We start from the raw sequence: 25,726 nt of genomic DNA on the forward strand, positions 1-25,726 counted from the left end.
AAATTCTCCATTTCTGTACTGCTAATTCCCATCATGTGAATGATATGGTTCACTGCTTATATCTATTTAAAAAAACTAGATGAAGTTTAAAATGAATCAATAGATTTAGTTGTTATTAATTTTAAATAAAAATACATACCACTATATATTTATGGCAGGTTTGTCTATTAAACTGAGCGATCTAAAGGACATGAGGAAGTCTCATTTCCAAATTATCATGCCCAGGATTAGGGACTCAAATCCGTGTCAGGATTCTGTCTTATATCAGTTTGGATTTCTCACACAGCCTTGGCTTTAACACCCTAAGGCAGGCCAGCTACCTTAGACTTCAAGACATCCCCTTGGGGACCAAGACAGATTGCTAGTGGAGACTGGGTGAGGGCCTGATGCTGAACCTAAGCACCACAGGAGGGCACTGTGGACAGAATCTTCCTGGCACTTTCAAGATGGGTCCTGAAGTATCCTAAGGGAAGTGGGTGCAGAGACACTGAGAACCTACAAGCTCTCAGTACTTTGGCTACACCGTCACCAGTAGAGAAGTCCATGAGCAAAAATGAACACAGAGAAATAGATGGCAAACATTTTCACAAGGTTTCAATGTAACCAAATTACTGAGATCACTTAAAGTACAGGCATTTATATCCTACTTTCCTCCAAAAAAACCCCCAAAGCACAATATAATTTAATTGGTCCATTAACCCAGAAAAAAGATAAAAGGAAGAACTCCTACCAAGGAGTCTACAAAAGAAGGAAGGCCAGAGGCAACAAAGCAAAATGTTGCTTTAGGTAGGATTCTTCCAAACTGGCAAAGACAACACAATGAATTGTTACCACTTACTATTTAGGGCAAACATATTCGGTCATCAAGAGAAAAAAAGATTCCTAGCCATGAGCTCTCAAAGGAGTATGTCATAGAGATCCACTGAGCTCATAAAATTAAAATATTCATACTTTGGGGATTTACACCAAACCAAGAGAATTCACTCCTGTGACCCCTATACAACTGGACCACTAAGCCAAAATTTTGGAGACATTAACAGTTGACATGAGTTTACCTACTTCTGGGCTGCTCTCTCACTGTAAATAACAGGTGTATCCTAAAATTCAACAGTAATTCATGAGTTGCTTTTCTATTAGAGGGGAAAAAACTATCTTGTAGTGGGCTGGGATTTTTTCTCCTTTCTGTAAACAGAAAGTACAGCAATTCTCTACCAGTCCACAGGGTCATTTCACTCTGAAAAGATTCTTTGCCACTCAAAAAGTACCAATCAAGTCACACTGAAAAGAACTAAGGAATGAAGAGCTTCCCCACGACATGATAAACATCTACTCACCACAATGATATCAGGATCTATTTTGTGAACTTTCGCAAGGAAAAAACCTAGCAGTGTTCGTTCTGTTGCAGCAACCTCAACCTTCACATTCTGTTAGATAAAAACATACCAGTCATTTATCTTTACTCTCAAGTACTATACCTCGGCTCCTTGTTCAAACAGGATAAGATTTCTTAGTGTTAAAAGAAACCATCCATTTCAAAACTAAATGCAGCAATGAAATTCCTGATTCCAGATTTTGCAGTAATAATTGCACAAAATCTCTGAAGAGCTCATTCTAGTAATAGCATGTGCATGAAGCAAAATTTTAAGTGCTGAGTACTATCAAGTGCAAAAATGTCCCTCCATAGGGACATGCTTGTGCATCTGGACACCTTTTATAGCATATGAATCAGAGTACCTATCAAAAACATTACTTACTTTCCCATATAATCCCTGACAGACTTCACTGTTTATGTATACACCACATTAAGAGATTCCAAGGATTGTATGAACAAATCCCAAATAGTGGTGTAAAAATCCATAAATAAGAAACTAGACTAAAAACAAACACACATTTAAGAATTCTAAGTATCTTAAGTTATAAATAAAACCTATTTACACACAAAAGGCTTCCACTTGGATTACTCAATATAAACCAGGTATTCAAAAGATCCCCTCTTATTAAGACTCCTAAAATGGAAGTTGATGGCTATGTTTTTGACAACTAGCTCGGCTAAAAAATATCAGTTTGACTCTAATGGAACTTTCCTGGGTCATTTTACTTAGATAGGTATTTCGGGGCACCTCACAAGTAAGAGTCTGATCCAATAGTACCCCAGACTACTCGACTTCTCAAATCAATTTAAAATAAGTGGAACATGGCAAGGTTACTAACTTTTAATTCTGTCAAGTGAGGACATTAAAAAAACAAAGCTACAAATTTACCAGCACAAGCATTTCATGAAAGAAAAAGCATACTCTTCAAAAAAGAAATGCTTTATACTGAATACATTTATCTTTATGAAAAATTACTACATTATATTACTTCTCCTCGCCATTTTATTAAGAACCCATGAAAACTTCTTCATGGAGTGTACTGGGAGACTAGAGATAACTGATCAGTTATGGCCCAGCCCACATTAACCTTTCCAATATACATCTCCTTTAATATACATAATATCCACAGCATTCCCAACTTCTCCTGACTTCCTTCAAGGAGGCGAGGGGAGGACGGGGAGGTAATTCAACACTTCCCCAAAACCGTAATCACGAGATCACGCAATTTTGGAAAAACTTCCAATTAAGCTATCTGAAGGAGGGTTTGAGAACACCCCATCTATTAATAAGGTGTCAAATCCCATTATTTTCACAGGAGGAAACATGTAAACATTGTTAAATAATGTTTCTAGTTTTATGCTTCTAATACATTTTTAATGGATTAATGCCATAGTCCAATCTAGCAAGAATAGATCTAATAAATTAACATATAAAATAGCCTATTTCTACTAATCCACAAATCCACAACATTCTCCCTTTCTTTTTAAACAAATAGATATTTCATATTTAAAAGGAATAAATAATGAGGTTTTTACCTTTTCCTTAATGCTTTCTTTGAAATCATATGGAAAAATACAGTCCTTTGGTTTAGATACAACTGTAAAAAAGGAAAAAAAATAAAGATTTCAACATCCATCATAGTCCAATTTCAAGTACACATACACCGCATGTATCTGAATGGAAACCATCTTAAATACAAATAAATTCCCTCTAATCCCTAAAGAGTCACCAAAACAAACTATCCTAAAATTCATATGGAACCACAGAAGACCCTGAATAGCCAAAGCAATCTTGAGAAAGAAGAAAGAAGCAGGAGGCATCACACTCCCTGATTTCAAACTGTACTACAAAGCTACAGGAATCAAAATGGTATGGTATTGGCATAAAAACAGACATACAGATCAATGAAACAGAATAGAGAGCTCAGAAGTAAACCCATGCATAACATGGTCAATTTATGACAAAGGAGCCAAGAATAAACAATGGAGAAAGGATAGTTTCTTCAATAAATGATGCTGACAAAACTGGACAGCCACATAAGATAATGAAACTGGACCACTATCTTATACCATAAACAAAAAACTAACTCAAAAGGAGTTAAAAGCTTGAACATAAGACCTGAAACCATAAAAATCCTAGAAGAAAACATAAGCAGTAAGTTCCTTGACATTGGTCTTTGCAATGACTTTTTGGATTTGACACCAAAAGCAAAAATAAACATGTGGGACTACATCAAGGTACAAAACCTCTGCACAACAAAGGAAATCATTAACAAAATGAACAGGCAATCCACCAAATGGGAGAAAATATTTGCAAGTAATATATCTGATAAGAGATTAATATCCAAAATATATATTTTTAAAAACTCATACAATTCAATAGTAACAACAAAAAAAACCTCACTAAAAAAATGGGCAAAGGAGCTGAACAGACATTTTTCTAAAGACATATAGATGGCCACCAGGTACATGAAAAGGTCACAAATCAGAGAAGCACAAATGAAAACCACAATGAGATATTACCTCACACCTGTTAGAATGGTTATTACCAAAAGACAAAACATAAGTGTTGGTGAGGATGTAGAGAAAAAGGAACCCTTGTGCACTGTCGGTGGGAATGTAAACTGGTACAGTCACTATGGAAAACAGTATGGAGTTTCCTTAGAAACTTAAAAATAGAACAACCATTTAATCCATCAATTCCGCTTCTGAGAATTTATCTGAAGAAAATGAAAACAGTAAATTGAAAAGATATATGCATCCCTATGTTCACTGCAACATTATTTACAATAGCCAACACATGAAAGCAACCACAGTGTCCATCAGCGGATGAATGAAAAAAGAAAATGTGATATATTTATACAATGGAATATTATTCAGCCATTAAAAGAAACCCTTGCTATTTGTAACAACCTGGATGGATTTAGAGGGCATTATGCTAAATAAGACAGACAGAGAAAGACAAATATTGTATAATCTCACTTATATGTGGAATCAAAAAAACAGGAAAGAAAATGAAAGGAGCTCACAGATAGAGAGAACACATAGTGACTAAGGGGGGGAGTGGTACGGGGTACAAAGGCAGAAAGTTCTAGCTATAAAATAAATAAGTCTTGGGGATATAAGGCACAGCATGGTGACTATAATTAATAATTCTGTATTGCATATTTGAAACTTGCTAAGATAATAAATCTTAAAAGTTCTTATCACAAGAAGTTTTTTATAACTATAGTGATGGATATTAACTACATATACAAATACAGCATCATTATGTTGTACACCTGAAACTAATACAATGTTACATGTCAATTATACCTCAATTTTTTCAAAGTTTAAAAATTAAATCTAAAAACAAAGAATAGCAAAGCACAGAACACTAAGTCCCCACCATTGTTAAACTGCTTTGATAAAACACTTGCTAGCAATCTAAGTCAGAATGGAGGATATTTAAGTCTTTCCCAAAGGAAATCCTTACCACAACCAAAACCTCAACCAGCATACAATAGAGGAACTCAGTCCAACCTTCTCAAAGCTAGAAAAGATGACCAAAGCTTCCCCCACTACACTCTAAGTTCCAAGCCATTCACAGGAGCTGCTCACAGTGACATACTCAGAGGTAAATGCTGAAATGAGCTAATGACTGCTCTCTTCACATATTCTCCAAGCTATCCCCATCATTTTGTCCTGCGTACTCCACTCAACTTAAGAGGTAAAACTTCACAATAATAATACATCACCCTCCCTTCTTTGCTCACTTCCCTAGTTTCACTTTCCTAATATCTGGGAAACCAGACAGGAGATGTTGTCCCAGTTAATCTCTGGTTCTGGACTGGAAAAGATACCAGGAAGCATAACAGATCAATAGCGTTATGCCTTTATTGTTTTTTCTTTTAAACAAAAAATGATTACTTAACTGGCCAAGTTCTCAACATGGAATTTTCAGAATCTTCCATGAAGACTGACTCATGGGGGTAGGAGGGTATAGCTCAGTGGTAGAGCATGCATGAGTCCCTGGGTTCAACCTCCAATACCTCCATTAAAAAAATAACTAAATAAATAAACCTAACTACCACCTCCCCCCACCAAGAAAAAACTAAACTAAAACTAATTAAAAACATAAAAGACTGACTCATGGCATGGAGAATTCTGTGGAACAGTTTCACCCACTGAATTTTGTGCCCAGCACAACCCAACTCCAACTTGATATTACTGTAACTCCTCCCAGATAGGTAAACATTCACTTATGCCTTGGCATCTTGTCTCATCACACAGAAAACTTTGGCCAGGCTCCTAATACAGGCTTTTAGAATGACATCATGAAAAGAAAATAGTTACAGCATAATTTTGACCCAGGAAAAAACTACTCCACCACGAGAGTAACCACTGGAACAGAAAAAAAGATATCAAACGTCCGCCTGACTTCTGCTCCTAGAACAAAATTAACCAGCTGAACAGGAGCAACCAATCCAATAAAACTCTGTGTCCACAGCTGACCAAAAGAAACTTCTTTAACAAATAAAAACAAAAACAAACAAATGGAATCTAATCAAACTTAAAAGCTTTTGCACAGCAAAGGAAACCACCAACAAAACGAAAAGACAACCTATGGAATGGGAGAAAACATTTGCAAACAATGTGACCAACAAGAGGTTAATATCCAAAATATACAAACAGTTCATACAACTCAGTATCTAGAAAACAAACAACCGAATCAAAAAATGGACAGAGGACCTAAATAGACATTTCTCCAAAGACATACAGATGGCCAACAGATAACATGAAAAGATGTTAAACATCACTAATTATTAGAGAAAAGCAAATCAAAACCACAAGGAAGTGTCACCTCACACTGGTCAGAATGGCTATCATCAAAAAGTCTACAAATAATAAATGGAGAGGTTGTGGAGAAAAGGGAATCCTCCTACACTGCTGGTGGAAATGTAAATTGGTGCAGCCACTATGGAAAACAGTATGGAGGTTCCTTAAAAAACTAAAAATAGAGGTATCATATGATTCAGCAATCACAATCCTGGGCATATATTCAGAAAAGTTGAAAACTCTAATTTGAAAAGACACATGCATCTCAATGTTCATAGCAGCACTATTTACAGTAGCGAAGACATGGAAACAACCCAAGTGCCCACGGAGAGACAACTGGTTTAAGAAGGTGTGGTACATATATACAATGGAACAGTACTCAACCATAAAAAAGAATGAAATAATGCCATTTGCAGCAACATGGATGGATCCAGAAAATATGGTACAAAGACAGAGAAAGACAAATATATGGTATCACTTATATGTGGAATCTGAAAAACAATACAAATGAATCTACATACAAAACAGAAATAGACTCACCAATGTAGAAAACAAACTTATGGTTACCAAAAGGAAAGAGGGAATAAATTAGGAGTATGAGATTAACAGATGCAAACTACTATACATAAAACAAGATTAGCCACAAAGATTCACTGGATTTATACAGGGAACTATACTTAGTATCTTGTAATAACCTACAATGGAAAATAATCTGAAAAATATATATGTATAAGTGAATCACTTTGCTGTACACCTGAAACTAACACAATATTGTAAATCAACTACAATTCAATTAAAAAAAAACTTCTTTAACAATATACACTAACTGCTCTTGAAAACACTTCCTTTTCAAGTTACTGATCCAACAGCTAGAAAGAAAGTAAGAGAAATTAAAATTAAGCCATTAGTTAACAAGCTAAAAAAATACATACCACAAAAGTGTGACTGAAAGGGAGGCTGCGGGGGGGCTTTATCTAACGCAAAGCTGTGATGCACCAAAGCTGACACAGCAATAATCTACAAAGAAAAGAGAAAACAAATCACTTATCAGACACCACTATGCAGCCGGCATTCTCACCAAAACCACCAAGAACGTAAAGATACAGATTTTAGTCCTTAAGAGTATTTTAACTTTTTATTATGAAAGTATTTAATAAAAAATAATAAAATCACCTCTCATATACCCATCATCCTGCTTCCATTATCAGCTCATCAATAGCCCTGTCTATCCCGCCTTCCCCGCACCGCCCTGTTATTTTGAAGCAAAACCCTTTATCTATCACTTTATCCAGAAATACTTCAGCAGATCTCTCTAAAACAGGGTTTCTCAACCTCAGCACTATGGACACTTAAGGCTGAACAACTCTTCGCTGTAGGGCTGCCCTATGCGCTGTGGAATGTTTAGCAGCATCCCTGGCTGCTTGCAGCACTGCTCCCTATCCCCGCAATCTCCAAGCTGCGACAACTAAAAACGTCCCCAGACATGGCCAGAAGTCCCCTTAAGGGGATTTTGCCCAGCTGAGAACTACTACTTTAAAAGATGAAAAGTTTTTAAAATGCAATATGATCATCTCAGCTAATACAATTAATAGTAATTACTTAAACTCATTAAATATCCAGGCAGAATTCAAATTCTCATGTTTTCCCAACTATCTTAATTTTATTTACCAAATAAATCCATACTTTGCATGTGGTTGACAGGTAAAACTATGAAGTACAATCCCTCCTCACCTATTATTTCTCTGCAGTTTATCTGTTGAAGAAACTGGGTTGTTGTGCCGGTAGAGTACCCCACAGTACAGATTCTACTGCATCTATCCCAGCAATATCATTTAACGTATTTTTTTTCTGTTTCTGTACTGCCTGGATATTCATATGTAAATCTAAAGGCTTGATCAAAATCAGGTTCAAATTTTTGGCAAGAATACTTTGGAGGTATCACTGGTTATCACATCAGGTCGGGTTACCTCTAATTTTAGTGATCAGGGCAGCCACTGAAAATCACTGCCTAGACCCATTATTTCATTAGGGATTGCAAAGTGGTCAGACTCAATTTTTCCTTCATCATTTTTTTTTCCTTCATCATTTATTAACTGGAAACCGTCTATGAAGAGAAACCTCCCTGAATCAACGATTTGGTTACCTGAGGTACAGTATGTGTTCAAAAAAGTCAAGATAAATGCTTGATTCAATTCCTTTATTTACCAGTTTTCAAAGTGAGTTGGTTCCCTAGTTCCCTTCACAGGTAAGCTATGCGGTGCTGTGTTTACACTATCATTATGAACTCCTGTGTTTCAATCTGTTGCAGTTATTCTTACACATGCTCAAATTGTCCCATCTTTGTTGACAGGAAACTCTTCAAGTTGACTCCTGCGTCTTTCTGACATATCTTCAGTGGATTTTAATATTGTCCTTGTTTTCTAGTATAACAAGACATTCCAGGCTTATCTTGGACATTTCCAGCCCCAAATTAGCCATTTCTTCAGAGCTCTATTTCCTTTATTAGGAAATGGTATTTTGAAACCTTACTCTGGCTGCTGGAGGATGGATTTTTTTTTTTAACGAATTAAAATTTTCCCAAACACTTAACTATTAACTGTCTCCTGTATTAGCTATTATTAAAAGATGAAATCACACACTAAAAAAAAATTGCCAAAATGCTGCTGTTAAAAAAGATCCTCAATGTCAAAAGGATTCAGAAGAAAACATAAAGCAGCTCCCAATGACCGAAGAGAGCCAAAGTTAAGCATTAAAAATAGCAATAATTAATGATTGCAATAGATTGAAATATTGACTATATATAAATAAGCCTGAGTTTATAATGAGTCCATAAAAGAGGAAACAAAAATAAGTAACAAAAGTAAATAAACAAATCATTGTTCAACAACACATGTAATGTATGTCCTCAACTTCCTACTCAGAAAACTGGCAAAAGAAGAGAAAGTATGCATTTATTGTTCCCTTCTTATATAAAGTATTGCAGCATAACAAAATAGTGCTGGTTAATAAGGAAAGGGTAACTTTATAGGAAACTTTAACTAATAATCATTCTAATATTTAACACGTTTAATAAACATGGAAGGATGACAGAATTAGAGAACCACATTTTACAACTCCTAATGAAATAACAAATTCAGGCAAAAATCAGATCATTGGGCTCTCAACTGGGAACAATTTTGCCCCCTATGCCCAGGGGACATTTGGAGATGTCTGGAAGCATTTCTGGTTGTCAGAATTAGGGGGCAGGGGTCATGTTTGGCATCAAGTAGAGGCCAGGCATACTGGTAAACATCCCACCATACACAGGACAGCCTCTATAATGAGTTATCCAGCCCAAAACATCAGTGGTTGCGACAGTTAAAAAACTTGAACCTACTAATTAATCATAGCCCCACTAGGAGTGCTTTAACCAGGCATTATGTGCCTGCTGATATGATGCAATATGAATTACACTGTACCACCAATACAGTATTTAGGCCAAAAAAAGGTCAAACCTGAATCTAATCAATTCTGCAGCGCTAACAAGCAGGCGCGGGTGCTTTTTCTGTAAAGGGCCAGGCAGTAAATATTTTAGGCTTTCAGGTCACACGGTCTGTCATGACTAATAACTTTGCTGCCTAGTACAAAAGCAGCTGTAGACAATACATAAACGAATAGATGTACTGTCTTCCAATGAAACTTTATTTACAAAAATGGGTGGTGGGCTAGATTTGCCCACAGGCCATAGTTTGCCTACCCCTGGTATACAGTAAGAAATCTGATGATACAAGGAAGCAAACAAATACAGAAAATGGGTCATTCTTTGAGGCAACCTATAATGATTTTTCATTAAGTGAATGTCACTGAAAAAACTGGAGGGGGTGGAAAGGAGCTGCAGCCACTTAAAAGAGATTCAAGAGACAAAAATTAAACATCATCTGTGGATCTTATACGAATCCTGATTCAAATAAAACAGCCGCTAAAATACATTTCTGAGGAACAGTCATGTGACTATGGACTGGGTATTTTAGATGGTATCAAGGAATCACTGTTAACGTTAATAGGTGTGATAATGGCATTCTATAAGAAAGTGTGCATGTTTTGAGAGATGCGTACCGAAGTACACAGAGGAAAAATGACACAACGTCTGAGATTAGCTTTAAAATACTTCAGGAGGGAAAAAAAGAGAGGGATAAATGAGTGTGACAAAATCTGGCTAACTGGTGAATATGAGTGATTGGTATATAGCAGTTCATTATCCACTTTAAGTTCTCCAAAATTAAAAAAATTTTAAAAACAAAAAAAAATCCAGCAATTTAAGTTTAAAAAAAAACCTCCAACACTAGACAAATTCAATTCATTCTTCAAAATGGAGCTTGGTAGTGAATTAGTTTTCTTTCCCCTCCAAAAAGAACGACTTTCCTTTACAGAAAAGCTGTGCAAGTTCAGGAAGTACCACACCTAAGGCATAAGTACGAAATCTGTCCTATTTACCTCATTCTCATGTGTCTTTGCATTCTGCATTGTCTTCATGCTGAAAGACATGACCACGAGTGGAGGAGGACTGACATCCTTAATTACATTCATCAGGTCTGGTTTCAAGGCCATTGCCTCAACTTTACACCAACTGATTGGCTGACCCAAGAGCTCTGAAAGAGAATAGATACAATAGATCAATAGCTATTTACCGAAAAAGAAAAACTACCAAAATGAAGACATCTGTGATTAACTGAGATGGTCTTCAACCCTATCTTCTCACAAAAATGTCTTGTTACGTCTAAAAATAAGCCACATTATTGGACTGTATGCAAATCTTTGTGTGTGTGTATACATATGTTCACTTCCTTGGGAAAAAGGTCCACAGCCTTCATCTGCCTTCCAAAAAAATCCAGAACCCAAAATAAGTTTTTAAAAACCAAAATAGTGCCTTGGAGGAATCACGAAACAGTTTAAGAGATTCATGAAGACAAACCAGTGTGTGACAGATGACAGTACTGAGAAACATCAGGCAAGAGACCGTGCAAGCACGATCCCCACTGGGCAGTGATGCTTCCCTCCTTCAAAGGTCAGCAGTTCACCATGGAGAAGAGCTGGGCCGCATCAGCCAGGTCGGAAGTCCACACCAACAGCAGCACAATGAAGGATGTACCTGAATGGCCGCCTGGGCTGAGCCCCTCTCCCACTAAAATGCGAAGTATCACAGCAGCAGTCATTCCCCACAAACCCCTCTACACTCACTCAAGGAAGACCTTGAAAAGACCAACATAAAGAAGGAAGCGGACACGCTGAAATAAAGACCAATTCCTTAACTTCTAAAAACCGCATCTATCAGCGATTTACTTAGCACTTTTAAAAGGAAATTTTTCCTTACGTGGATTTTTTACTTCAAGCCAACAAGGTCCTTTGATCTTTCTGTTCATCAAGAACAGTTCCAAGCTGGATGTGTTGGTCCCAAATACATGAGAAAAAGTTTCTCCTTTCAAATCCTGAGGAAGCTGTGGCATTTCAGCCTGGAAAAGGCCCAGAAGAAAAAAAAAATCTTTTTTGTTGAAAACCATTACTTCACATTTCCCAAGTCTGTATTTGAAATAAACAAAAGCCTCTCTGTGAACCACCAGAAGAAACCCCTTTGATATATATGAAATGTAATTTGCCACAAATGAAATCCAAAACAATTCACAGTAGGAAACAAAAACAATTCACAATGACAAAATAATGCATCTTGATGACACCCATTAGAAGAAAAATGGGCCAAGAAGCTCCCCCAAAAGAGGATTTCTGTCCAGAGCTGTACATGCCTTACTGATAAAGAAGGCCAAATAAGTACCACTCCATTAGAAGAAAGAAAGCAAGGGAGTGGAACTCATTCAAAATGCTTCCACGGTATTTTTCATCACCACTGTCAGAAACATTTTCTTAAGTTTCCTTTTTCCAACATCATGAGATAAGAACACTGGAACAGAGGTAAAGAGAGGTTAAGGTCCAGTTAATTAACATCCCGCAGCAATGACCTTGTCTGTCACGGGGGCAAGAGCAGCACTACAACAAGGCTACTGACGCTCTTCCCTCACCTTTCCACTGCTCAGAGGGACACTGTGACAGACTAATGATGTTCAACTCCACCATGTGGCATTCTGTCCACCTGACAAACAGTTGTGCAGTTGTCTCAACTTATTTATTTAAAGATGCATATATGAAAGCAGAGAAAGGTAGTATAACCTGTAGTCTATGTATTTAAATTCATTTTATCCATTGTAATTACTCCTTGCTGTAAGTCCACTTCAACGAACTGGGAGCTTGAGGAGCCCTGCCAGTATTCCTAATTGAAAGCCAGATGAAATTTCAAAAACATAAAAATCCCATTTTCAACCAAAAGCCATTACTCTTCCTTGTTTGACTTACCGAGTATCTAACTTCCAAGTACTCGGATCTTTCTGGAACATCAGGTATCTCAAAAGCATAGTTCTTTTCCACTGCCTGGGTAAGTAGATATTTAAAAATCATTAAGACATCATTAAATCATTAAAAATCATGAAAAACTTCATAAACTAAATTGACAAGCATTACATACATACTGCATGATACGGTATTTAATCATTATGGAACACAAAGGAAAACAGAGCCAAAAAAGCAGCTTTTCCCCCTTTCAACTGGGACTAAAATACCTAGTGACAAAATGTTAAAAAGACTTATTGTGGACACTAGAGAACTTAAGAAATATTTGCATTCAAGAGAGGCAATAAAAGGGGCAGGGTATAGCTCAAGCGGTAGAGTGCGTGCTTAGCATGCACGAGGTCCTGAATTCAGTCCCCAGTACCTCCTCTAAATATAAACAAATAAGTGAACCTAATTACCTACCCCCTCCAAAAATTTAAAAAATAAAAAAAGAGAGGCAATAAAAATTAAAAATTTCTACAATGTTAATGCACTAAAATCCATTTGCTATTCTTTGATACTAAGCAACTCCATCTTGCCAAAAAAAATAATAAACATTGGAATTATAGCTCACAGGTACTGAGTGCTTGCTATATATACATAAGGACTGTTCTAATTACCTAATATGAATTAACCGACTTAACCCTTTCAACAGCTCTTGAAATAAGACCTCATTTATCAGGTGAAGAAATGGGCCCAGAGAAGTCACTCATCACTTCATCACTTGTCCAAGGTCAGACCAGGAAGTGGTGGGGCTAAGACTTAAAGCACAAGCACCTATACTCATCACTATTACACCACATTGCTTCTAGAATTTTAGAGACTTGATCCATCAGCCACAATTCAAAGCTCAAATAGTTAAGACAGTTAGCCTCGTTTTCAGCAACTCAATCCTCCCTTTACTACCATTACTGTTAATAGCCAGTGTGCTGTGTTGAGTTACAGCCCCCACAACGATCCCCAAAGGCATCGATATCTCATTAATATCAAGACAATTGATCAGTATGTATCACATGAATAGAAGAATTTTGTTCAATCAGAAATAGCATCACAGTCCCTGCCCTTTAAAGAAAAAAACTTACTTAACCTTCTGATCAAGACAACTTGGCAATAACTAATACAAACAAGATCAGAACAATTTCTTTTCCATTTGGCATAAAAGCACAAGATACTCTTCAAGTAATGAAAGCAATTACTTTGCTACGAGTTATCTTTTTATTCAAATTAGTGAACATCATTTTATACACAGTTTAAAGAGTAAGAAAAATATTTTTACAAATCTGACATACTGGTTTTATATTCATATCTATGGAATTTCCATTCAATAAATTATAGCCACACACAAGGCATTTTGCACAAAGAAGACATGCAGTAACTTATTGCTAAATCAGCAAATTAACAAACAACTAATAAACAGAGTTAGAAAAAATTATCACCAAATACAAACCTTGGACTTGAATTTCATAATTTTGTATTTTGCTGCTACTTTTTCGTCAAATTCATCATAAACATCCTTCATTGTAACTGGAGTTCCTTTTTCTTTCCCTGTATTTAGATCAATTTTCTGCTTTCCCATGGAGAGGAGAGGGGAGAGGAAAAAAAGGTGTCTGTACATAAGATGTTTTCACCCACCAGAAACCCAAGTCTAAATCAATTTTCATCTTCACTCAAACATTTAATAGAACAAGGTGAATTCAAAGATACAAACAGACCCAAAAATGTACTAAATCCAATGCCCAATTCATCCCAATGGCATCCTAAAAGCAAACCAGAGAGAAAGATGATCGATCCTACATAATGGGAGAATAGTGTTATAAATCCTGACCAAGAGGCTTTACAGTTCAGCTGAAATGGGAAGGGGCTGGGGTCAAGAGGGGAGTGTGGATATTAAGTCCCAGTAAAAAGAAAGAGCAAACAAAACTGATCTTGTTGAAATGACCTTGTTAAATGGCCAGGGAGGACATGGCACTGCTGCCCGTATAGCGAAAGCATGAAAACTGGGCCAAACGCCACGTCGGAATTTAAAGCCATATACTCCCAACCCGGATAATTATGGACATGGGGACTGGAGGGAAAAGATGGCATTATATACTAAAACTCGGGCACTCTGACACTCTTCCTAACAAGTTGAAAAACAGTTTCACTCCATTTCTCTACTTCTCCCAATCTCTAATGGAGCCACTGACAATCAGTGGTCACTAGGCAGACAACAAGACAGAAGCAGCAAGGTTGTAGATAACCCTCAGCCCTGCTAAGGACAGGGTTGGTGGCAGAACACAGAAGGTACTTGGAGTGAGAGGCTAATCATTAAGGTTTACCATTTCACGGGGAAGGAAGTAGAGCGTTCGTTCAATGTTTTTCACCATGACACAACAGCTCACGTGAGTCTTGGCGAAGTCAATCCAAACCTTGCCAAACAGAAATACCACACCTAAAAGAAGAAGGAAAAACTGAGAAAATAAACATTTCAATTATGCCTCACTAAAGGGACAATATAAAAGCTCACTAAATGTGTCCACACATTTATGCTTTCATGGTAAGTCATTTTTTACAGCAAATTTGTACCTGCTGTTCAATCCCCAAGACCAGTCCCTTTACTCAGTACTTATGTCACATGACAATATCACACCAGTAAAACCTGTGACCCCTGGGAGGACAGGGAACAGAATGTTTCTCTAACTTGGGAGAAACATTTTCCCTAGAATTAGAGAGAAACTCCAGGTAAATGGAGACAAACCTCAGTTATTAGGGAGACATTCCAGGCCTGAGTAGACACACCTGGGTAACTACTGAGACACCTCAGGTCAGTGAAGAAATTCTTGGGGAATTAGGGAGCCATCCCAGATCAATGTAGAGATACCTCGAAAATTAGGGAGACATCCTAGATCAGTGTAGGGACAAAAAGAACATTTTCCCTAGAACCAGGATTACCCAGATTAAGAGAAACAAAAAAAGCAAACTATTCTCCAATGAATCTTATTTAAACCTCTTGTGAGTACTCTGAAAATACTAAATTCCTTTTCAGCACCTGTACTTACCAATAAAAATTAATATTCCAGGGTGGGAGTATAGCTTAGTGATAGAGCACATGCTTAGCATGCATAAGGTCCTGGGTCAATCCCCAGTACCTCCACCAAAAAAAAAAAAATTAACATTCATGTGGAAGGATAACTATGCATGATACATCAGTATTCTTCTGTATATAAAATTGTGTTTGAGAAAAAATATAATTCATCTCATATCTTATTCCATGTAACAGTAAATATCTCCTGATAGGGTTCAACTATTATCTCCTATTTCATCCTTTCTAAAACCTCAGAATCCTTAAGACACCTGGCTAAGTAGTGTTTGTCATGTTCCTCTCTCTCTTCTATTTCTGTTTTAACAAACGGTCTAGTAACTAAGTCAGGAGTCAGGCTCCTTTTGAGATCCCTAAGTAATGTATACCACCAAGTAAAACCAAGACTTCCTGGACATCAAGTCATTGTTCATGAAAACTGGCCACCAAGAAAGGACTCCAGAGGTTTGACAGTCAATCTAAGAGACAGTCACTGTGCAAAATCCTGGGCTCTGTGAATAATTAGATGGCAGTAATCAACATAGCCACTCCACAGGGCCACTTGTCTGAGACACTAAGAAAATTCTGGTACATGCAAAGGCTACTGTTCACAAAGCCAATTACTCTAGCTTCACAAGATAGCTCATCAGTGCTTCCTTTTGTCACTCATTCTAGTAGAAACAAGACCATACAGAATTTTCATTTCTGCAGATGATTAAAATTCTTACAAGAGTTGGGTAATTTTCAGCTGGGGTAAGAGACGGGGGTGGGGGGAAGACAGGGCAGAGGGAAGGGAGGCCTGTGGGGATGATTAAAAAAGAAAAAAAAAAATCACAGTAGCTCAGAAAATTAAAAGTCATCCTCACAACAGTTAGAGATGAAAAAATAAATCCCATGCAAAGAAAAATAAAGACCCTAATATTGGATTCAAAGATTCAAATAGCTCATTTTACAGTCAAACTAATATCACACTTCATGCAACACGTTTGACACTGTTTATGCCTCATTTGCCACAAAAAGATCATGGTAAACAAAGATTACATTCCCCTTAAAGTTAGTAGCTGAAACCAGGTGCAGCCAGGATTATTCAACCTTGAAAAAGTCATAATGAAGACAGGATATCTTCCCATATGCAAAGAGTAAGATTCTTTTCATAATTATGGAGCATTCAGCAACAACTGACTGACTTAGAATCTGTAAGAAAGTGAGAAACAATAACAGAGTCTTTGGGAGTACTTCGTTTTTATTAGCACCATTGATTTCACCAAGGCTCAGTGATCATAACCTGCTATCATGATGAAACTGTTTAACCTTCTGAAAATGACAAGACTTTTTTTTTTTTAAAGCCGTCTTATTTAACCCGTTGGCATCAATCACAGAGGACACAACGGAAGAAGTACCATGGAACAGCAGAGCAGACCGAGGGTGAGAAGCCCAGAAGCCTGCCACGGACGAGCTGACCACTGTATCTTTTAGAGCCTCAGCTTCCTCCACCTTAAGTAACTAGAGTAGATCTCTGAGGCCTCCTTCAGTCCTAGAAATTTCCTTTTATTCGAGCAATTAGAAGACAGGCCAATAACAGACTAGTACCTCTTTTGACTGTAAAATACTTCCCAATTGTAGTTGAAAAAGTCCATCATGATGACGGTTAGTAGCAGAATTCAACAATACATGCCATACATCAGTTGCTTAGCAAATATAGACGTGCTTCAACGTGCTTCAATCTTAACCTCCAACATCCACTACTACAGACCAGCAGCAGCCGACAGACAGTTCTGTAACGACAGAATTCTTCTCCATCTGTGTCATCCATGAATACAGTAGCTATTAGCCACATGTGGCTACTGAGTGCTTGAAAAGTGCCTAGTGGCTGAGAAGCTGAACTTTAAATTTTATTCCACTTTAATTAATTTAAATTTAAAGAGCTGCATGTGGCCAGCAGCTACCATAGTGGACGGTGCAGCTCTAGACCCTTGCCCTGCAAAATGATGCTCTGTTTTTTGGTTAGAGTATCAACCAATAAACAATAGATGGAAACAGAAAACTCACTTTCACATAGGAAAGAAAGAGCATTGCTGTTTCCTCAAGTTCCCATTTTCGGCAATCTGATGCTATACATGCAGGTTTACAGGAAGGGGACCATCCTCTTCTGTGTTATCCATTCTTACCTCACATTGCTACAAGGCTTTGAGAGGCAAACTTGCTACCAGCAGCAAGTACTGGTTCTCTGAAACATTCCACATGCATCTACAGGACAGTCACTGTGCAGTTTATTTTAATGAACATTTACTGAACACCTACTGTGTGCCTGGCAGCATGCTGGATGTTGGAAAAAAAGTCCCAGCCCTCCAGGAGTTTAAAGGCTTTGGAGGAAAAGACAACACAGAATCAGATCTTTTCAAAATCATGACAGATGCCACAATGGGTAAGGGTAGGATGGGGTCACAGAAAGGGCTCTTAGGCCATTTTGGAGGACTGGGACAATTCCAGGAGGTAACACTGAGGCCGAGTCAGGCGAGGGCATTCTAGTCAGACAAACACAGTGAGTGAAGGGATACGGTGTAAAGAGCAGCAGGTGCACAGAGTGAACTACTTCTAGGACGCAAAAGTCCTTCACAGAGGGCAACAGAAGACTTACTAAGGAACTGGGACTGTCTGCTGCAGGCAGCAGCCACTGCGGATTTTCTCCAGTGAGGAAATGACACGATCAGTTACCCTCCTGAGCAGCTCAGCAGCAGTGAGGGGATGCCAGCTGAGGGTTCAGTCAGGAGGCTGGTGTCAATCAGCAAAGAGGGCTCAAGGGTGGGAGTTGTGAGAAAGAGAGGATAGCTGGTCTAGTTCAAGAGGAGAAAACTACTAAGCCTTGGTGAGGGAAGGAAGCAAAGGGGGGACCCAAGGCTGGCTTCCAGATTTCTGGTTTTGATAGGACCACTCATCAAGTCAGGGAATAAAACCCAGCGGGGAGCAGGCAGAGCAGAGCAGAGCAGCACTGGGATGCGCGGGCCCACCGCGTCACTCAGCTCCAGCCAGCATAGCCATGCTTCGGGGAGGTCACACAAAGCCCGTGTGCAAACGGTGACCCTAAAGCTGTATGATGGGGCAGCCCTTGGTTTCAGAAATGGATGGGGAACAATCTGCAAGCCTCATGTAATCACACTTGCCGGCCTATCTTGCACCAGTGAGTAACTGGCTTTCTGTGAGTCAGAATTCACCAAATCAGCTCATTCAGAGAAGGACTTGGAAATCAGCCTCGATCCCTCCTTTCCATCAACCCCTACGTCCATCAACAAGTTCACGTTAAAATACATGTTACAGGCGTTCACTTCTCTCCTTCACAGCTGCCCCAAGTGCGTGTAACTGGCGCACCTGTCCTGGACCGACTGATCTCTAGGGCTCCCCAGCTCCTGCCCTGGCCACACACACACACACACACACACACGCATGCTGGTCTCCGCATAAACCAGAGGGTTCCTGTTAAAATGTAAACCCAACCAGGGATCCAACCCCACCCCCTCACCCCTCACCCCACACTGAAAATCCCCAACTGCCCCTACAACTACTCCTGGAAGATCTCAACTCCTTGATATAGCTTTCAAGGCCGTTCATTATCTAGCCTTTGCCTTTATCTCCAACTTCATTTTCAACCAATCTTGTCACTTATTATTCTGCTGCAACCACTCAGGGCCCCTCATTTCTGTCTCCAGGCCTCTGCACTCCCTGGTTCCTCAGGCTGAGATGCTCTCTCCTCAGCTCTTAAAGTGCCTCAAATCTCGCCCAAAGGTCATTTCCTCAGACAGGCCTTCCCTGGCCATCCCCCAAATAACTGCCATTTCACCGTTTATCAACTCACCCTTAGTTACTGCCTCTCTCTCCCACCCCACTAGAACGTAAGCTCCATTAGGACAGGGAATTTGTCCAGCTGGTTCACCCTACCTCAGACCCTGGCACACAACAGGTGTTCAAATTGCTGAAGGAACAAATTAATGACTGATTCCACTTAAAGTCAAGTGCATTTCAGTAAGTTCTAGATACACTGATGGTGAACTACAAAGCACACATTCCAAAACCACATATAACTAGTTTTCAGAATAAGCGTCTGCAAGGACTATTCACACCATAACTCCTCACCATTCGCGTGGCTCACACACTTTACAGTGACTGAGTGTTGCTCTCTTACTATACATGCACATGAGGGCAGAGGCTGTGCCAATTACAATCACTCAAGCACTTGAGGGAAAGGCACTATTCTGTAGTAAAGACGTTCCGTTACCGTATGGATGATTACCTGGTTGGCTATACTGATCTTCATAAGCATCCAGCCAATAAAACTGAAATACTTGTTCATCATCTGCCCCCTTCACCAGTGGGAGGTGATTGGAATCCACTTGAACTTCCGGAGCTGAGAAACTGCTGTCATCCTCCTGCTCAATGTCCCAACAAGAGACATCTGGGAGCAAATTTCCTCTGCAAGAAAAACATGTTTTTCAAAAGCCTTTCAAAATCCAACAGAGTAACGGTAGCATTACTTGCCAGAAGTCATAAAATGCTCTTACAAGTAGGACGTGGTCTCTTTCCCAGGATCGGTCTCCTGCTTCACCCCCTCTGCTGGCTCCCTCTCTTGGTCCCGAGTCTTGGCAGCCACAGGCTCCACATCCATCTCCTCAGCTTCCATGGGCTCATCAAAGTCACCATCTTCAAACTCCATTGCCCCGGACTCCTCGTCATCCGTGCGCAGCGCTGCCAGCTCCCCTGTGGGGGCTGTCACACATTCCCACCACGTGCCGCCGCCGTGAAGCACAGCAGCCCACCCCCTTCCCACACTGTATCTGCAGTTCTCTTCACTCTCCAAATTGGACACCTTTAACTTTTCCTGCTATGGATTCAAATCCTTCCCAAAGAAACTGGCTCTCGCAGTCCCTTCAAATTCACCCATACTTCCTCCTTTGTGGGGCCCCCACCTTTGGATAGCCTTTGCAATTGCTTGCAATTCTGCCTGACATCAGACTTACCGGCACACTGCAGAGGGACAGGAGTTAACGAAGCCTCCTTCCTTGAGACCAGGGAAGCGGTTTTTCCTGAAGGAACTGCCTATAAATGTTTTTAAATGTTTAGTCAGTTAGACCCGCACACTAAAAATACGCGACTGTCCTACCCTGACCAGAGATAATGACAGCTCCCATTATAAAATGACTTTATGTATTGTTAATGTAATAGCTTCAATTATTTTACTGTTACCTAGGTTTACCAAAAAAAACCAACTTGTTTCCAGGAGGAAAATTATTGCATTTAGCACAGCTGTAATACCTATAATAAACACACACTAGTTACTACAAAATTTACTATCAAAAAAGCAGGCACATGCTATTTTTGAAACATAAAACTATATAATGAAATGGAAGTCCTAATTTAAAACAAAATCAAGAACAAATTCAAAGGCATTTCCCTCACATAGAAAAGCAATAAAATAAGTTTTAAGCAATAATATAAATCAAGACTGAAGGTAATTCCACACACTATACCCTGGGGGTGTGTACAGAGAAAGGATTCAGTGAAGCTCCAATGGATCTTTTCTTCTTCGGTATTATTACAGGTGGTGGAGTTATCTGAGATGTCTAAGAGGAGGGATAACAGACATTCACTGCCATGCTTGGTTTACCAGGAGGCAGAAAAAGTACATTTCTTCCCCCACTGAAGCCCAATGAGCAAAGCACTTTTTTCCTTCCCCGCTTCCCCCATAGATCTATGTTCATGCAGTGAGGTTACTATAGCAACAATACCAGACTCACTTGAAAACCAGAATAGATATTGAATCCACCCCTCACTAATTTTTCCTTTTTAAAACTTAACATACTTCTTCCTTCCCCTTCCAGAATATTATGTTTAAAACCTGTCAAGCTCGAGCTACACGGTGTTGGTGTTAGTCATTTTAATCAAGGGTCACTTAGAAATAAATGGGAGCTACGTTTTTCTGTGAAACAGCTCAATTGCAAATTCCAGTACAGCTGAACCTGTCTGCGTTCTCTTAGGGACAGCTCACTGACTCTTCCTTCACCCCCACTCGGAATTCAAGATGAGGCTCTCACGCCTGACTGTGCAGACTGACAGGCTTCAATCTATTTGGGGAATATACACTGCAGCAACTGAGAGCAAGCGGTGTGCCTTCCCAGGACTGAGCGTGTGTGGAGTCTGTTCTTACTACTGCAAGCACAGCCCCATGCAGCCCAACCTACACGATCACAGAGCCTGGAACAGCCGAAAACAACGACTTACCTAAAGTGGTGAGAAGAAACCAATTTGAATGGCTTGGTTTTGGTTTTTGGGGTGTTTTGTTTTGTTTTGTTTTGGTGGTGGTGTTGTCATTGAATTTTTTGTTTTCAATTCTAGCAATAGTCTGTTTTCTATAATCACTGAATTGTTTCTTCAGCCCATGACCCCTGTATATTTAACAACTCCCGGAGGTTCACTTACTTCAGTGTTCAGATCCTGGAGAATGTCACCTAACAGATCATCCTTGGACAAATCAACAGCTTTCTGGAAATTATAAAGGCAAGTAGAATGAGAAAGCTGTGCACTTTGCATTTTCACCCAGACCACTAGTCTGTGAAAGGAAGAACCTATAACCAGTCAGCCCCGCCTCTCCACTCCTCTACTATCCCTAGGTCTTACCAACCAACCGGGTACACCTAACCCCAAAACCCGAGCCCCTGGCCTGTTTTCAGCCTCATTCCGTGATCCTCCTGCTAATCACCAAAATAAACACTCTCAGTCCAGCTTTTCAGTTCAGTTTTCTATCTCCAAGTCACGAGCACTGAGGTGCCTCAATTCACCTAGAAATCGACATCCAACTAAGTGACTGAGAATGGGAAAACATTACTCAAAAATGTGAGTTCAAACATACTGAGCACTTATTATCTGTATAATCAAATGTTAAATATAATCAAATATCAAACACCAATCTAGCCTGGAACCAGGGCACTAGCCTAGCAGCCTTCAAGAGATCACCTTTTTAGAGCTACAGGGAATCTGACAGGAAAGGTGAACTACAAAGAACAGGAATCTTTGCTTCACAAAGGAAGAGACAAAATATGAGAGAACAAGGAGACTCACATCTGCCATCTTCCTCCCAGCACTGGCCATGAACATGGACTTGATATTGTTCGGTTTTGTCACCACGGCCTTCCTGACATTCCTTTTGTCCTTATTGCGTGCTTTATCATCTTTTCCTGCTGGAATAGAAATTATTTAGAAACACGCACCAGCAAAAATCAAAATGGAAAATCAAAAGCCTCATCATCTGCCCTCTGCATATGAGAATTTGACAAGAAAAATGTTAAAAATTCAAAATACACAGCTATGAGATTTTATGCAAGGTACACAGGAAAGAATCTTTAAAATGAGCTGAGTTCAGGAAAACCTGGGCTAAATGTTACGACAAAAACTGACGAAATGCCAGTTTAATATCAAGATGACTTATTAAGTGTGACTGCTTAATTGCTATTGTTAATGTGAATAAAAAGCTTTTTAAAAGGTGCAAGTTTTTTTTCCCCACAGAAATCAAAGATCAAGCTCATGTGGAACCAGGGGGTGAGCCTCACAGCCTTCATGAGATCATCATTTTAGTGCTATACTGAATCTGACAGGAAACTGGGAAACTGAACTATGGAGAAGTAAGATGACCAGTTACGATATTGTAGAATTCTAATTGCCACTTTATGAGGAAAAGTAACTAGACACACACAGCACATCCTAGCAACACTAGCAGCACAGAGACATTTGCTCAGTAAAGAACAACTTGTGCCATATGTTTTCTCTAACGGCCACGTGGAAACCACCTGCGAACTCCTCTACTGCTGTCAGTTTTACTCTCGCTTTCTTACTCAACCCAGAGCAGTCTCCACCCAAAAAAGGCCTGGAATGAATAGTTAACGTAGTGTGGTAGCAGCATAGAAGTATACAGACCAGATGAAATAGAATATGGAGTCCAAAAAAAGATTCAATTACTTATGGAAATTTAGCAGAAAATAAAGATGACTTCTCCAATCACTGGGGAAAAGATAGACTTTTTAGTAATTAGTTGGTTACCCATTTGTAAAGAAGTAAACTAGTATAAACACCAAACAGATCATAGATCAAAAATTTTTTAATGAATTCATATAGGTACTTTAATAAAAAAGGCAAATTCCTTGTAACTTGGGTACGAGAAAAGTTTAACTATAATTCAAAATCCACCTATAAGAGAAAAAAAAAGGATTTATAAATTCAATTATACCAGAAACAAGGAGAAAAATTTTGCAGTATGTTTTGCAGAGAAAAAAACCAATTCCTTGATATTTAAAAAAAGGCCAAAAACCCAAAAGGAATGTGGGCAATAAACACGAATATACAGCTCAGATTAAAAAATATACATAAACTGCTATTAAGTTTTATGAAAAGATGCCCAACTTCATGTGTAAAAGAAATGCAAATGGAAAACATACTGAGATGTCATTTCTCACATATCAGAGTGGCAAAAATGCAAAAGCTTGTAACACACTGTTGTGAGACCATGGGGTCCAAACAGACACTCATGTTGTTCATGGGAATGTAAAGTGGGGCAACTCCCATGGAGAAGGATTTCGCAGTATCTCATGAAACTTTAAGGTGCATGTACTGTCTGAGCCAGCAATTCTACCTCTAGGAATTTCCCCCGAGGAAAATACCACATATATAGTTATTCAATGCGGTATTATGTGTAATAGCTAATTACTGGAAATCTAAATGTCCATTAAAGAAAACCATTGAATTAACCATGGTACATCCATACAGTGGAATACTATGCAGTGATATGGAAATGAGTAACAAAGAAAGAAGGTTCTCTATGTGCTGATATGAAGTGATTTTCAGGATGTCTTATTAAGTGAAAAAAAAAAAAAACAAAGTACAAAAGTATAGAAAACATCGTTTGTGTAAGAAAGATAAGGAAATAAAAACACACATATATAATTCCATTTCTGGATACATGCTCAAAAGAATTGAAAACAAGTGTTCAAACAAAAATTGGTACACAAACGTTTATAGCACTGTTCACAGTAACCAAAAGGTGGAAACAACTCAAAGGCCCACCAACTAATAAATGAATAAACAGAATGTGGTCTATCCATGCAACAAAATAGTATTCAGTCCTAAAAAGGAATGTACTGAGTCCTGCCACAACATGAATTAACTTTGAAAACACTGTGCTACGTAAACAGGCCAGACACAAATGGTCACATATTGCATGATTCCAACTGTATGAACTATTCAAAATAGGCAAATTCAGAGACAGAAAGCAGATTAGTAGTTGCCAGGGGCTGAGGGAAGGGAGACTGGGGAATGACTGCGAGCTTAATGGGTATGCGTTTCCATCTGGGGTGATAAAATGTTCCACAACTAGATAATGGTCATGGTCGCAAACACTGTTAATGCACTGAATATCACAAATGATAAATTTTCTGTTATGTACTTTTCATGGGCCTAAGACTCTGAAACGATTTGTAGGACATCTGTAAAAAATGTAAGAGAGGAGAATTTAACTTTTCAAAGAGATCATTTGGAGCAGTTTGAAAAGAGAATACAAGTAATGGTCAAAATGCTTCGTAAACAAAATTCAGGTGCCAATAAAGAATATCAAAAGAGAAGGTCAAAGAGGTTTGACTGGAAAGGAGGCTTCATTAAGGGGCTTTAATCTCACCATTGCAGGTTAGTACGATTTAGATAGAAGGACAACAGGAAACAGAGAAAGAACACAGGTTGACATTTATGATGAAATTCTTCCACAATTTCAGTGCTTCTGTTTTTATTTTTTTTAATCCCTTACCACATTTTGGAGGAGGGGGGTCATTAGGTCTATTTATTTACTTATTATTAGTTTTTTGTTTGGTTGGTTTTGATGAAGGTACTGGGGATTGAACTCAGGACCTTGTGCATGCCAAGCATACACTCTACCATTTAAGCTATACCTTCTTCCCATTTTGATTTGTTTTATTCGTTTCCCACTGATTTTTCTTCATTGGGATTTAGTTGGTATTTTTCTGTCTCTGTTCAAA

At 38.8% G+C, this 25,726-nt stretch overlaps 1 protein-coding gene across 5 annotated transcripts in view; it reads right to left on the reverse strand.

Moving 5' to 3' along the window:
* Positions 1-25,726, reverse strand: part of POLA1 (DNA polymerase alpha 1, catalytic subunit) — a 281,095-nt gene that overhangs the window by 242,799 nt on the left and 12,570 nt on the right. For 3 of the 5 annotated variants that reach the window (XR_004318259.1, XM_032475944.1, XM_032475942.1), the window contains exons 5-18: positions 22,770-22,888; positions 22,131-22,193; positions 21,182-21,274; positions 20,672-20,750; positions 20,216-20,420; positions 19,948-20,126; positions 14,923-15,035; positions 14,052-14,168; positions 12,572-12,646; positions 11,541-11,679; positions 10,664-10,818; positions 7,123-7,207; positions 2,909-2,970; positions 1,335-1,424 (exon numbers count right to left, since the gene is read on the reverse strand). Coding sequence is in view for 4 of the 5 variants with exons in the window: in XM_032475944.1 (XP_032331835.1) it covers positions 1,335-1,424; positions 2,909-2,970; positions 7,123-7,207; positions 10,664-10,818; positions 11,541-11,679; positions 12,572-12,646; positions 14,052-14,168; positions 14,923-15,035; positions 19,948-20,126; positions 20,216-20,420; positions 20,672-20,750; positions 21,182-21,274; positions 22,131-22,193; positions 22,770-22,888 (1,574 nt within the window). In the remaining variant the exon portion in view is untranslated. The remainder of the gene's footprint in view (positions 1-1,334; positions 1,425-2,908; positions 2,971-7,122; positions 7,208-10,663; positions 10,819-11,540; positions 11,680-12,571; positions 12,647-14,051; positions 14,169-14,922; positions 15,036-19,947; positions 20,127-20,215; positions 20,421-20,671; positions 20,751-21,181; positions 21,275-22,130; positions 22,194-22,769; positions 22,889-25,726) is intronic. The other 2 variants (XM_032475943.1, XM_032475945.1) reach the window with 2 other exon arrangements.

Source organism: Camelus ferus, chromosome X, assembly GCF_009834535.1.
Source record: "Camelus ferus isolate YT-003-E chromosome X, BCGSAC_Cfer_1.0, whole genome shotgun sequence".
In the NCBI taxonomy this organism is placed as follows: Eukaryota; Metazoa; Chordata; class Mammalia; order Artiodactyla; family Camelidae; genus Camelus; species Camelus ferus.